At 37.6% G+C, this 14,146-nt stretch overlaps 6 protein-coding genes across 6 annotated transcripts; 3 read left to right on the forward strand and 3 right to left on the reverse strand.

Moving 5' to 3' along the window:
- Positions 1-538: 538 nt before the first annotated feature.
- Positions 539-1,697, forward strand: BDF20DRAFT_863832 (peptidyl-prolyl cis-trans isomerase B1). The gene is made up of 4 exons (XM_053080700.1): positions 539-736; positions 840-1,108; positions 1,205-1,362; positions 1,450-1,697. The coding sequence occupies exons 1-4, from the start codon at positions 634-636 to the stop codon at positions 1,532-1,534; spliced, it is 615 nt and encodes a 204-aa protein (XP_052937125.1). The 5' UTR covers positions 539-633; the 3' UTR covers positions 1,535-1,697.
- A 65-nt stretch (positions 1,698-1,762) lies between these two features.
- On the forward strand, positions 1,763-5,602 carry BDF20DRAFT_863836 (ubiquitin-activating emzyme E1). Its single transcript, XM_053080701.1, has 9 exons — positions 1,763-1,879; positions 1,960-2,045; positions 2,128-2,210; positions 2,291-2,532; positions 2,599-2,689; positions 2,757-2,987; positions 3,055-3,708; positions 3,782-3,884; positions 3,956-5,602. The coding sequence occupies exons 1-9, from the start codon at positions 1,815-1,817 to the stop codon at positions 5,434-5,436; spliced, it is 3,036 nt and encodes a 1,011-aa protein (XP_052937126.1). The 5' UTR covers positions 1,763-1,814; the 3' UTR covers positions 5,437-5,602.
- Positions 5,603-6,423: 821 nt separating this feature from the next.
- On the reverse strand, positions 6,424-7,763 carry BDF20DRAFT_436017 (uncharacterized protein). Its single transcript, XM_053075453.1, has one exon. The coding sequence runs from the start codon at positions 7,544-7,546 to the stop codon at positions 6,818-6,820; it is 729 nt and encodes a 242-aa protein (XP_052937127.1). The 5' UTR covers positions 7,547-7,763; the 3' UTR covers positions 6,424-6,817.
- BDF20DRAFT_818045 (kinase-like domain-containing protein) lies at positions 7,675-8,599 on the reverse strand (the record flags this gene model as incomplete). The annotated part of the gene is made up of 4 exons (XM_053077316.1): positions 7,675-7,846; positions 7,905-7,956; positions 8,024-8,449; positions 8,566-8,599. Coding segments are annotated over 4 exons (684 nt in total), but the record flags the coding sequence as incomplete, so codon positions are not given.
- A 2,282-nt stretch (positions 8,600-10,881) lies between these two features.
- BDF20DRAFT_863869 (uncharacterized protein) lies at positions 10,882-11,766 on the reverse strand. The gene is made up of 2 exons (XM_053080702.1): positions 11,158-11,766; positions 10,882-11,079 (listed from the first exon to the last, which is right to left on the reverse strand). Exons 1-2 carry the CDS (start codon positions 11,322-11,324, stop codon positions 10,992-10,994), a joined length of 255 nt encoding a protein of 84 aa, XP_052937129.1. The 5' UTR covers positions 11,325-11,766; the 3' UTR covers positions 10,882-10,991.
- Positions 11,767-12,723: 957 nt separating this feature from the next.
- On the forward strand, positions 12,724-13,867 carry BDF20DRAFT_905652 (PLC-like phosphodiesterase; the record flags this gene model as incomplete). Its single annotated transcript, XM_053083185.1, has 2 exons — positions 12,724-13,295; positions 13,369-13,867. The coding sequence occupies 2 exons, from the start codon at positions 12,724-12,726 to the stop codon at positions 13,865-13,867; spliced, it is 1,071 nt and encodes a 356-aa protein (XP_052937130.1).
- Positions 13,868-14,146: the final 279 nt, after the last annotated feature.

The raw sequence follows: 14,146 nt of genomic DNA on the forward strand, positions 1-14,146 counted from the left end.
AAACGTAATATTAGGCGTATGCTCCTTCGAGTCTACTTCATAATTATCCTATTCAATCATAACCGACATACGCAACAAACTCATAGTACATTTGTATATAGTCAATCGCCTTTGCTCTTACCTAACTTATTCAGCATCATTTCTGTCTTTTATACTAAGCAGAAAACTATAATCACTAGCCCATAATAAACATCATATATTCAACAATTGGCGTATTTTCATTAGATTGATACCTCTTCCAAACGTCAAAATTCCCTTTTTTCTCTCTTACAGCCTGGATTTAGTAAGGAGCTCGAGACAGACAGTTACAATGCGTTTGATGAAACACTTAGGTGACTTATAAGGCAAATAAGCTGTATACTCTGCAGGCTGAATAAGTATCCGCTCTTCCCAATGGCTCTTTCAGATACTACTGCGTGCATAACTGTCCCAAGCAGTAGATTAGATTTTCGATCTTCTAATGAGATGTAAATAAATTCTCAATTTAATTTCAGCAAAAAAACCCATTCTTAGGAAGATAAACTTTTTTTTTTGTCATCCGTTAAATAAAAGCCAAATTGCAGCAGTAAGCATTTCTTTTCTTTTTTTTTTTTATTTTCTAGCTGAATTCTTAGCAAAAAGGGAAGACCAAGGATGGCTCGTTTCAGCATTTCTACACTTATTATCACAGTACTCCTGGCGCTAACCACTCTCAACTTTGTTGCCGCCACTAAGGGTCCTCTTATTACTGACAAAGGTACAGGAACGAGAAATTTCCTTATAGTAGATTGAGTTGGGAGGTGGGATAACTAACAAAAATTATCTTCCTCTCTGCGTTTGTTCCTCTATGTCTATTGCAGTCTACTTTGATGTTCAACAAGGTGACGAGAAACTTGGACGTATTGTCGTTGGTCTTTATGGCAAAACTGTTCCCAAGACTGTTGAAAACTTCAAGACTTTAGCTACTGGTGAAAAGGGTTTTGGTTATAAAGGCTCTAAGTTCCACCGCGTCATTAAGGATTTTATGATTCAAGGTGGTGATTTCACCAACGGTGATGGTACTGGTGGTAAATCGATTTGGGGTGCTAAATTTGCTGATGAAAACTTCAAATTGAGACATACTGGCGCTGTAAGTATTTCATTATCTGAGATATAAAGGTAGCAAAGATCAAGCGAGATATAGAGGACGTGCTAATATAAGATTCTCCTTCCATTGCTAAATTAGGGTGTTCTGTCTATGGCTAATGCTGGTCCCGATACAAATGGTTCTCAATTCTTCATCACCACTGTCAAGACTTCTTGGTTAGACGGTAAGCACGTTGTTTTCGGTAAAGTAATTGAAGGTATGGATGTTGTGTCAAAGATCGAAAACTGTGAAAAGGGGTAAGTTTACATTTTTTCATTCTTAAGCGTTGAAGATGATGTGGTTCGCTAATAGTTTGATTTTGCGTATAATTTTCTTTGTTATAGCTGGAGAGATAAGCCCAAGGTTGATATTGTCATAGCTGATTCTGGTGCCTTACCTGTTGAAGCTATCGAACATGCTGAATTATAGATTTAAATACTTTAATGAATTGATTTTTATATTCTCAAGTGCTAATCAATAAAAGTAATTGCCCATATCAGCCTACTATCCTCTCTCTTCAGTTTTTTGGAAATGACGTAAAAGTTTGCTGTGAAAATTTTGTACAAAGAAGGAAAGTACATAAATTTGGGACTACGCAATGGAACGGCGATTTATAAGCGACTCGTTCGAAAAATAAAGAAATTGCCTCAAATTCTTGTTTTTATTTCAATCATCCTTTTTCCTTTTCCTTCTATTGTGCTTTAACAGAATGTCAAGTATGCAAATTGATAATAACGAACAGACCATTGATGAAGGATTGTATTCTCGTCAACTGTAAGCCTCCAAACAACGAATAACAAGGAATCTACAACTGTGAACTAACAAACGCGTGAATGCCTCAAATGAATGGCTAGTTATGTGTTGGGTCATGAAGCCATGAAGAAGATGAGCGTAGCCCATGTTTTGGTCATCGGTCTCAACGGTCTCGGTGTTGAAATTGGTAACTATTTTTGTTTTTCAAACTGCAATTAGTAGATAGGACTATGTCTGACTTGCGATCATTTTAATCTTGCACTTTTTAGCCAAGAATGTCGTTTTGGCTGGTGTCAAGAGTGTCACTCTTTATGACCCCACACCTGTCAAAGGTTCTGACCTATCTGCTCAGGTATATACTTTAATACTGAAACAAAGAACTTAACCTCAACAGATTATTTGTTGATCCTGTCAATTTCATGTGTGATATAGTTCTATTTGACAGAACAAGATATTGGTCAACCTCGTGCTAAAGTCAGCCAACCTAAACTTGCTGAATTGAATCAATATGTACCCGTTCACCTTTTGGAAGGCGATTTATCAGAAGAAGTTTTGAAAAAATATAAAGTGGTTGTCATTACTGATTTAGCCTATTCAAAACAACTTGAGATTTCTGAAATTTGTCACGCCAACAATATTCACTTCATTACCACCGAAGTTCGCGGTCTTTTTGGGTAAGGCAGTCGAAAGGGTTTTCTGTGAGTACGATTCAGATAATTGATAATTTTACGATTGGATAGTCGTATCTTCAACGATTTTGGTAAAAATTTCGAAATTATTGATACCAACGGCGAGGAACCTTTGCAGGGCATGATCGCAAGCATTTCAAAGGTAATAATTGTGATCAAAGCATCCCGATTTATGTATCCATGTTTTTAATTTCATGGAATTTAAATAGGAAGAGGAAGGTATCGTTACTTGTTTGGATGAGGTTAGACATGGTTTGGAAGACGGTGACTATGTTACTTTCAAGGAAGTCCAGGGCATGGATGAGTTGAATGATATAGCACCTGTTAAAGTCAAAGTACTCGGCCCTTACAGCTTTAGCATTGGAGATACAACCAAATTTGGTGACTACACTAATGGCGGTCTTTTCTATCAAGTCAAAGTGCCCAAATATGTTGATTTTGTAAGTGAAGCAAAATTATAAGACAGCAGCCATCTCGCTTTCTAAACCTACTGTATCTACAAAATAGAAATCACTCAAAGAGTCATTACCCAAACCAGAATGTTTGGTTTCTGATTTTGCAAAGTTCGATCGTCCCTTACAATTACATCTTGCCTTCCAAGCTTTAGCAGAGTTTGTCGAAAAGAATGGTCGTTATCCTAAGCCTAGAAATGAAGAAGATGCCACTACAGTTTATGAAAGAACCAAAGAACTTCTTTCTACTGTAGAAGAAAAGCCTGATTTAGACGAAAAGCTAATCAAAGAGCTCGCTTACCAATCGGCTGGTGAGTTATCACCCATGGTCGCCGTTTTTGGCGGTTTAGCTGCTCAAGAAGTCCTAAAGGCTGTCAGTGGCAAGTTCAACCCCATTTATCAATATATGTACTTTGATGCTCTTGAAGCTCTCCCTACCAGCGTCAAGTTAAGCGAGGAACTTTGTACCCCCATTGGCTCTCGTTATGATGGCCAAATTGCTGTCTTTGGTAAAGAATTCCAAGAAAAGATCGCTGGTACTAAAGAGTTCCTTGTCGGAGCAGGTGCTATTGGCTGTGAAATGCTCAAGAATTGGTCAATGATGGGTTTGGGTACTGGCCCTAAAGGTCATATCACCATCACAGATATGGATACTATCGAAAAGAGCAACCTTAACAGGCAATTCTTGTTCAGAGCTTCTGATGTCGGGGTAGGTTTATTTTACTCAAGCTTTCTTTGTGAAAATGATGTGCAATTATTAATGCATGAATTTCAACTTCCAGAAACTGAAATCAGAGTGTGCCTCTGCCGCTGTCACTAAAATGAATCCTGACTTATCTGGAAAAATCACTATCCACCAAGAGCGTGTCGGCCCTGAGACTGAGAGTAAGTTGATCGATCAAATAAAGTTGGCTGCCTTCTCAGATATCCTAACATAACATTGAATTTATACATAGATATTTATGATGATGACTTCTTCGAGGCATTGGACGGTGTTACTAATGCACTTGATAATGTAGAAGCTCGTAAATATATGGATAGAAGATGTGTTTATTACCGCAAACCTCTTTTGGAGTCCGGTACTCTAGGAACAAAGGGTAATACACAAGTTATCATTCCCTTCTTAACCGAATCCTACTCCTCTTCTCAAGATCCTCCTGAGAAGTCTATTCCTATCTGTACATTGAAGAACTTCCCCAATGCTATCGAACATACCATACAATGGGCCCGTGATTTGTTCGAAGGTGTATTTAAGCAACCTGCTGATAATGCTAATTTGTACTTGACACAACCCAACTTCGTTGAAGCTACTCTCAAACAAGGCGGCACAAGCAAGGAAACCATTGAAGGTGTTCTCGACTGCTTGACAGCAGGAAGACCCTCTTCTTTCGCTGACTGTATTGCTTGGGCTCGTTTGAAGTTTGAAGAAATGTTCAGCAACAACATTCGTCAACTTTTATTCAATTTCCCTCCTGATGCTGTCACATCTACCGGTCAGTTGTTCTGGTCTGGCCCCAAGCGTGTTCCTACACCACTTACATTTGATGTTAATAACCGTGCTCATCTTGATTTTGTCATGGATGCTGCCAATTTGCATGCTTTTAACTATGGCATTGAAGAAAATATGGATGAATCATACTTCCGTAAAGAGCTCGAAAATGTCGTAGTTCCTGATTTCAAGCCTAAGGAAGGTGTTAAGATTCAAGTTCAAGAAAATGAAACAGTCGAGAATGATAACAACGTTGACAGTTTAGATGAAACCATTGCCAAATTGCCGTCTCCCTCTTCCTTTGGCAACTTCCGTATGCGCCCTGCAGAATTTGAAAAAGATGATGACTCTAACCACCACATCGATTTTATCACCGCTGCTTCCAATTTACGTGCCATGAACTACGGTATTACACCTGTTGATCGTTACAAAACCAAGTTTATCGCTGGTAAAATTATCCCTGCTATTGCTACAACTACGGCCATGGTTACTGGTTTAGTCTGTCTTGAGTTGTACAAGATTATTGATGGCAAAAATGATATTGAGCAATACAAGAACGGCTTCGTCAATTTGGCTTTGCCCTTCTTTGGTTTCTCTGAACCCATTGCTATGCCCACACTAGAATATAACGGTGTCAAATTCAGTTTATGGGATCGTTTTGATATTGAAGGTGATATTACTTTACAAGAATTTATCGACTATTTCCAAAATGAGCATAAATTGGAGGTTACCATGGTCTCATCCGGAGTCTCTATGCTCTACTCATTCTTTATGAATAAGAAAAAGGCAGCTGAAAGATTGAACATGAAGCTTTCTCAAGTCGTCGAAAGCGTTTCTAAAAAGCCTATTCCACCTCACGTCAAATCTCTTATTTTCGAAGTTTGTGTAAACGATGAAAATGATGAAGACGTCGATGTACCTTATGTCAGAGTAAAAATCAGAGAGTAAATGAAGGAGATCTAAGAAAAAGGTTTCCTCTTACTATATTTTAGATATTTTGAAGTACACATCATTATTTTTTACTTATTCCATATTTTTCATTGCTCAAGTGTATACTTCTCCCCATTTCACGACCCGTCTAAATAAACGAGAAAATCATTTTTTGCAAACGCCTTTTTCCTTTGATAATTTTTCAGTGAAACAGTCAACATGTCCATTGCAATGAGTGTAGGATTAACAAGATTTCCATATCACTTTCTGAATTCTGGAGTTGCAGCAACTGCCACGAGAGCCCTAGGGGTCAGTCCTTCAACGGCATTAGTGCATTCGTCATCCTACTTTGGTGAAGTCATTCTTCAATTCAGCAGGCAAGTACTACGACCCAAGATTCTATTGCCAATGCTTTTTGTTGTCGTACTACTGTTCGATTTAGATGCTGAATTTAACTTCGACGAAGAGTTTCTTCTAACTGAAGATTTTACTGAGCAATCTGGCAATGCTTTAAACACCTCCGAACCTTGATATTTTTCACTTTTCATTTGAAAAGCTGAGAAAACAGCTGCTGCTGACATAATGCATGTAACGTGAATGATAATTTCCCCACATTAATTTTGGTGAGATTCTTCATTACGCATCTTTTATTCCAAATCTTCAACAAGTCAATATGAACACACAGATTAGAATCAAACAACAAGAACAGTATATACCCATACAGCAGTCCAATTCATTGAAGGCTCGACATTCATTACAATCCCAAATACATCCTGCGTTCCAAGGTTCAAAAGCGTTCCGATACACTCCTCAACAACAAATGTCCTTTAAAGGACAACAAGATCGGTTCAATTCATCATTTGTAAACCCCATCTTTTATGGATATAATACCACTATTCAGTATAGTAGAATATGAACAGAAAAGCGCAATGAAAGAGCCACATAATTTTTACGCTGTATGCAAACAACCATAAAGTATACTTTTTTTGTTCAGCAAATAAACTTGTTACAGTGAGTTAATTTGGGGAAGCTATATAGATTTACTAGATTTATTTAGCGGACGATGTCAAGGGTTTCCTCCACCAGGAAGATCTTGAACTTGAATTATTTGATGTTGTATTGATAGTACTGTTAGTTTTTGGCCTTGCTTTTTTAGAGTTTTTGACGTCCATTTGGTTCCCCATTTTTATCTGATCGTGCTCTTGAATGTTTCCCAGGTCATAGTGGTGAAGAGATTTTGTTTTTGATGATTTTGGTCTAAATAATTGACGAAGCTGTGAGGAGACCGATGTTGTCGGTTTTATTGAAGGTGGCATCAGTTGACGAGTCTCAGAATCCTGTATCTGTATTCGAACAAAGAAGAAGCGGTTAGTAGAGTTGATATGTGTGAGAAATAAGCTTACTCAAGGCTTACAGCTCTGTTACTGCATTCAGAATGTCTCATAAGACCACATCCATCATTACACATCAAGGCATCGTACATTTTTTCACGACATATGTTGCACACTTCTTCGCCTTCAGAGGGATAAAATTCATGAATTAATGATGAGCTCGTCAGTTCATTCGCTACTATGTTTATTACTTTACCTTGAGGAAAAGATACTCTGATCATGCTATGTTTATGATGCTGTTTCGTAGATTTCGTCTTCTCAAGCGAGAAGCTGCTTTCGATAACAGGCATCGACTTGTGTGCGTTAGAACGACAGTTGCTGCTGTCTTCAAAGTTATTGCTACTACGATTACTGCCGCGTTGTTGAGAGGGTTTTGCCTTCGATACGCGTATAGTAAATCGATGAGCAGATACTGATGATTCTGATTTTCTTGTGGATTGATGGGAAGAAATTTCTGACGTTGCCATTTTAGAAGACGCATAAGGCGAGTTGGATAAAAAAGCTGATAAGGTATTCACCTTCTTACGGTCTTTATGTCGATCATCGGTAGTAGAAGTTACAATGTTTGATGAACCACTGTTTAATACAATGGTGGAAGTATTGCTCGCAACATCAAACTCATCTGACGGGGGCAAAGAAGGCGCTGTACTTGTAGTACGAGTAAGAATACTACTCTCTTTCGAAGTTACTTTCGACAAGATGCTTCCGGGTACTTTTTCGTTTTTCCTGATCCACATATGCTGTAATAAGACGCTTGCTTGAGGCCTTTCGGATGGATCTTTTCTGAAGCACAACTGTAAGAAGTCTCGCAATTCCTAAGGGTGCACGTCAATTATTCAAGGCAATCAGATTATCGCACTTGTTTCTACATAAAGCTGTAAACTACGTTTAGATGCCGAATTTGACTTACGTCTGATAAACCCACTGGCAAAGGTGGGCTCTCGTCCTCCACAATCTTAAACATTGCCGTCATCGTTAATAAATCTGCATAAGGAGGCTTCCCAGTGCATAATTCTATTAAAGTACATCCCAATGACCTGATAGTAAAGTATTAACAAATCGTATACAGCGAGTAGGTTTGGCATTAATACTTACCATATATCAGATTTAACAGATGCACCTTTCAGTTCAATGACTTCAGGCGCCACTTTTTGAATAAATCGCAAAGTATTAGTGACTATAATTTGGAATAACAAAGCAAAAGAAAAACCTACTCCAAAATGGGGTGCCTGGAACAATGTTATCCTCCTGCTTCTTCAATTTTAAATTCAAGGACACGCCGAAATCAGATAATTTGACGTCGCCTGACTTAGTGGTAAGGATGTTTGCTGCTTTCAAATCGCAATGAACAACATCTTTTTCATGCAGATAAACAAGGCCCTGGAGAATATCGTAACAATATCTTGCTACAAGGTGTTCTGGAAGGGCATGTCCGTATTGTTTTAGTGAGTGTAATAGTGACCCATTTTCAACGTATTCTAATACAATATTCAAATGCTCGTGTGTTTTAATGAAGCCTTCGTACTTCACTATGTTTGGGTGCATCAGCGAGCTCAATAAAGATGCTTCTTGCAACGTATCCTGAATATCTGTACTCCGCGCCTTCTGTAGGCTGATTCGTTTAATAGCAACAGTTTTTCCTGATAGTAAATCGAGAGCCCTAGCGAATAGAAATGAGGAGGATGATATCAATATAAATGATTCTTTAGCTATAATTTATCGAAACATTGACTGCAGAGCTACCTGTAAACAGTACCAAAATGACCTTTTCCGATGATGTCACCCAATTTCTACATACAGTATGATGATACTTAGAAATAAGCGACTGTATACAACTCTTTTTTCCTTCCTTCTCAAGTTAAATAACTGTAACTCACATACCGGGCCATTAACTGGCCCTCATTGTCACACTGTTCAATCAAGTTATTCACGTCGGTCTTAGATAGACTGCTCGAAATGGTTGAATGTAGACTAACAGACGATAATGACCGGTAATCATTAGGCGATTCTGCATATGCTGATGATGGTGCATTAAAGGACGTACTACGAATTCTGACGCCACCACTGTTGCCATTACTGTGAGCATAATTATTGTTTCTGGTAGCAGATACTGAATTAAGAGGCATTAGAATGGACTCCCTTCGTTGCTGTTCATCTGTCGTAGTTCGTTTTCGATTTGAATTGTTCGGTTTTTCTTGCTCTCTCTTTACTAAACCCGGGATTAATATGCTATTTGTATCTACTGCTTGGCTTTCTATTTTTTGATGCAGCCGGTTGAGAAATTCTTCTTCCTGTTGTCGTGTTTTACCTACATTAACCTCAGTGCTATTGCTTGTGATGAGGACTTGTGATTTGCAGTTCTCAGTGACGGTAATATTATTTCTGCTACCTGTACTGGACCAACTTTGAAACTTAACGAAATGAGGCTCCTTTTTTTTTTGGGAAAAAGAAGAATGTTGAGAGCGGTTTTTGGAGAAGAGTAATGATAGTTTTTTACTACTGTTGTTACTATTGCTACTGCTTATTGAATGTTTACTACTGATACTTTTGGTTAGTTTTATAGCCGTTGGCACTTGCGGAAGATCTTTCAAATGTCTGTTTGTAATCATGTTTGTTTGCTTTTTCTGCTGCGATATTGTATTGCTGAGCGGTTGCGTAGGAACAGGTGGAGTAAATAAGGCCTCAAATAAATCCTGCGCCTTATTCTTTTTTGCTTGGTGTTGTTCATTACTATTGTTTAATATACTATCCTCGTGTTTCTGCTGCTGCTCTCGTCGCTGCTTTTGCTGTTGTTGCTGTACTTTCCTTCGCGTTGTACCATAACCACTATCTCCTGAAGAAGACGGCGTTTGACTCTTTTTTGTGTCGTAATAAATCTCTCCTTCATCGTCATCATACAAAAACTCCCGATCTATTGAGCTTGCTGTAGATGAAAGTGAAGACGGAGAATTGGAAAAATGCATTGGAACAAAATCTTCCTCTACGTCCTTGATATTAATATTAGTGATATCAAAAGGAAGACAAACAACATCACTGTTACTAAAAGAAGAGGAAGTTGGTCTAGGTATATTGCATGACATTTCGCCCCAGACTCTATCTGACCGTATAAATGCAGACATAGAGTTTCGTCTGTTTGCAGCCTTCATTTTGGATAGATCGCAATTCTGAAACAGGTCTTTAGAAGTTGAATTTGAATAACCTGGGGTAGACGTCGACCGTGACATTCCTGAAATTTCACTGAATGCGCTTAAGTTTTGTCTGCTCTGCTTGCACGCTGTATTTCTGCTTTCTTGTTCTCCTATTCCTTTCCTTAATAGATATGCCTCGACATTCATATCTTTTTGCTCTAAGATATTAACGCTATTGGTATGTTCGTTGGTATTTATAGCGTTAACTTTGGAAGCGGTAACGTGTGAAGTATTATAGCTGTTAAATGTAGTACTGAGGTTTGATTTGAGTAAAGAATTAGGCGATTTATGTAATGATATATGTTTTTCGTTGGGTATCGTCAAATTAAGAGTATCGATTATATTACGCTGAGTAGACGATTTTGTTGTGTCGGTGATAAGCCTTTTATACGAGTAGAGGTAAGCTAAAATCAAAATTGTTGAGGCAACCTAGTTTGACAGTCAAGGATGTGAAAAAAAGAGACATTTTTAAAAAGAAGAGAGGAAGAATAAGAATGCGGTATTAGGCATGTGCATTGGCGTAAATGAACATAAAATGCAAAAGAGTTCAACGGGACATGAAATAAAGCATAAACAGGGGTCAATGTGAGTATATGGAGTCAACTTCGATCCAGTAAATGGCATATATAACTTACAGCATCCATGTTCTCTTCAACCAAATCTTCGAAAGAGAATATTTCAGACGGCTGTAAACCAATCTATGGAATAATTGCTCGATAAGTAAGAGATAGGTAGCTGTTTGCAAATCTGTCACTTACATCCTTAGCAGCTGCTTGAAATAGTTCAATTCGCTCTTGCTAATATTAAAAACATTCAGGTGTAAGCCATCATTGCAAATGGTGTTTTAAGATCCTTTCTCCTCCAATTTTTTTATTTCTCTTTCACTCCCTTTCGTAATAAAATGTTTCTTTCGGCCTCCTGCTACATCTGTTTCCTGCTTATGCTTCTCTTGCTCGTACTTTTTTAATTACCCCTTTTAAATACAGTTTTGAGATTAGCCTCTACTTACCGGTTGCTGGGCATTAGATTTAACTTGATAGTCAGTTGGTAGAAAATGATGACTGATCAAAGCTTGGATAATTCTAACAGTAAATGGTAGATCAGAAAATGATCAGCTTATACTTATACTGATAAAAGGAATATCTAAAAAAAAGACGGACTTATAAAGTATTATTCCATCTTTTAAGCATGAAAGATCATTTGAAGGAAGACGGTATCCTAGAACAGATTCAATCCAATACTTTGCTAATATTTGCTGTTTTGAGTTGGTATACAGATGTTGGAAGGGTAATTGGGCCTGGTAAGTTGATCGTATGTTGGAAGCCATACATGTAATATATCTGCAAAAAATGAGTTAGTGTTTGTTGAATTACTGTTTGCTACTATTATTCTATACCTGATCGATTTTTATTAAGTATTAAATAGTAAATAAGATTCACAATTATGGGGAGTTGGGAAAAGACCTGCAGAGGAGGGACTTTTTGAGGGTTCTGTTTGAAGAAGCAAAAGAGCTGCGAAAGAAGTGTTCTCTTAAGGAGCTATTGCTTATATAAATTGGAAGATGTTGGAACCAAGGCCATAGTATGTTGAATATGCGAAATTTAAGGCAATTGTAAATGTGATTTTGTAAAAGTCCTTTGAATCTCAGAAATTAAAAGGCATTCTTTTTAAATTGATCTGTGGAGCCAAAAGACGACGAGTTTTCCACGGTTATTAAGTTTATAACGAAAGTTTGAACAATAATTTGCTACTATCCTGATGAGCTTGACTAAATGATACAGGTTAAGAAGCGTAGCAATCGCAGCAGATACCCGATTATTGTATCATTATTATTACCGCTTATAGCGTTTACATCTTACAACGCTCTTTGAAGAGTGGCTTCAAACATCTTCATGAATCATGAAGGCCATTACAAATGAAGTAAATGAAGAAGTAGAAGTAAAAGTAACCGCAACACTGAAATCATTCCCACTATGGCATAGTCTGTATAAATTTGTTGCCACGGCTACAGCTCAGAACTTAGATAATCTGTTATAATAAATAGCACTTTAAGCCCTATCATTTTTACATAAACAAATAGCTTTCGTTCGTGTAATTAGAAGGCTAAGAAAATGGAAATTGAAATTATGGGAAAAAAGCCATGAGCATCAGCCACACTGGTTCTGTTATCTGTTTAAACCTCGCGAACATAGCTCTGTTCTCGTGACGGAATCAGTCAATAATACCGACTTAAAATTGTAAATACATGATGAAAGCAACTTTCGTACTAAATTTTTCTCTTTGCGTATATTTATCCCTTGGCGAGACTAAAAATATTATATGCTAACATAATTGTTACACATACTGAAGCATCTACTTTGTTTATCTTGCTTTCAAGAATATGGCTCAAAGCCTCTCACTAGACCCGATGTCACTTAAGCGTCAGTAACTTCACCTATGCAAGTTCAAAAGTAGAAAACAGTACGTGAACAGTTCAAGATAGCGTGCGGCTCAACGAAGTTTACGAGCCACTAATTGATTGGGTTTGATCTTTATCAAAAGGTTCCTCAATCTTGCCAAGGAAGCCAAATATGGAATTTCTTTTTTGGTCCGGAGCCCCATTTTGATATCCGCTTTAAGATGGGTTTTGCTGTAGATCCCTTCCCAACCCATTTAAATAAGCTTTTTTTTTCTTTTTAAAGCTGTTTCAAAGCTTTTTCTTCAGTTTTCTTCCAGAAAGGGATATTATGTATATAAGATCTCTACTCATATTTGTGGTGACTATCGCTATTACTATCAATTTTGTAAAGTCTGAACAATTATGTAACGGGCACGCCGAGTTATGCAACAAACCATTTGATGAGCTTACGTACATTTTGACACATAACTCTTATGGGTATATTGCAAATCCAGCAGCTAACCAACTTTGCCCAATCTCGACACAACTCTCTGATGGTGTCCGAGGTTTAAAATTATCAGCAGTGAGGGCGTCTAATGCCAGTTCTGCAGCAGAAGGTATACAGTTATGTCACACATCTTGTACGATTCTCAACGCTGGTTCAGCAGTTGATACACTCAAGGAAATAACAAATTGGGTGAAAAGCAATCCAAATGAAGTGATAACCATCATGTGGAACAATATTGGAAACTTTACCCCGGAAGCTTTCAAAACAGCTTATGAAGCTAGCGGGATTTTGGATTATGTTCATATACAAGAGTACGCAAACTTCACTTGGCCAACCTTAGGCGAAATGATAAGTAGTGGCAAAAGGGTAGTCAATTTCTTGGATGAAGGAGCTGACGCTAAAGCGGTACCATGGTAGGTATTTTTTAACACGAATGTTTATTTATTCACAACATGCATTCATTCATTATTTCTATAAATAATCAAGGCTCATGCCTGAATGGGGTTATGTTTTCGAAACACCTTATAATAATTATAATGAATCCTCTTTTAACTGCGTTATTGACCGACCCTATGAACCCTACAATCCAGAGGAAGTAATGTATGTGATGAATCATTTCTTATACGGCACACTTACGCTCGGCTCATTACTCATTGAGATACCCCAGAAAGGAACAGCAAATGTTACAAACAGTGATTCATCACTATTGCGACAAGCCCAGATTTGTCAAAAGACTTTTGGAAGACAACCTAATTTTTTAGAGGTCGATTTCTACAATAAGGGAGACGCTCTGACTATTGCTGCTCAATTGAACAATGTAACGTATAATGCACAGTCTCCACTACAATGTGATGCATATGAGCAAAAGCAAGTCAGTAACACTGGTGGCAGTAGCTCTTCTCAAGCTAATATTCAGCATACAACTATGTATAGCACAACCATCTTACTATCACTAGTTGCAACAGCTTTTTTTGTATACTTCTAAACCAAAACCCTCAAAAAGCTATTTGTACTTTACAATGCAACATTACACAATTCTATTTATATATCTAACTGTACACATACAATAATTTTAATTAGTTATCTAGATACTTTCTTTACCATTATTTGGAAACCATACTATATGTACACCCGTAAATAAACATATCACATTTTTGTCATCCTATATGAAGTTTGCATGTTTGTTTGAAATCAAGCGATTAAAAAAAAAGCCCCAAAAAAATACACCAATTCACCAATTTTGGAAAAATCTGATATGGTGGCC

Source organism: Mycotypha africana (assembly GCF_025528875.1).
Source record: "Mycotypha africana strain NRRL 2978 chromosome Unknown BDF20scaffold_4, whole genome shotgun sequence".
NCBI lineage: Eukaryota > Fungi > Mucoromycota > Mucoromycetes > Mucorales > Mycotyphaceae > Mycotypha > Mycotypha africana.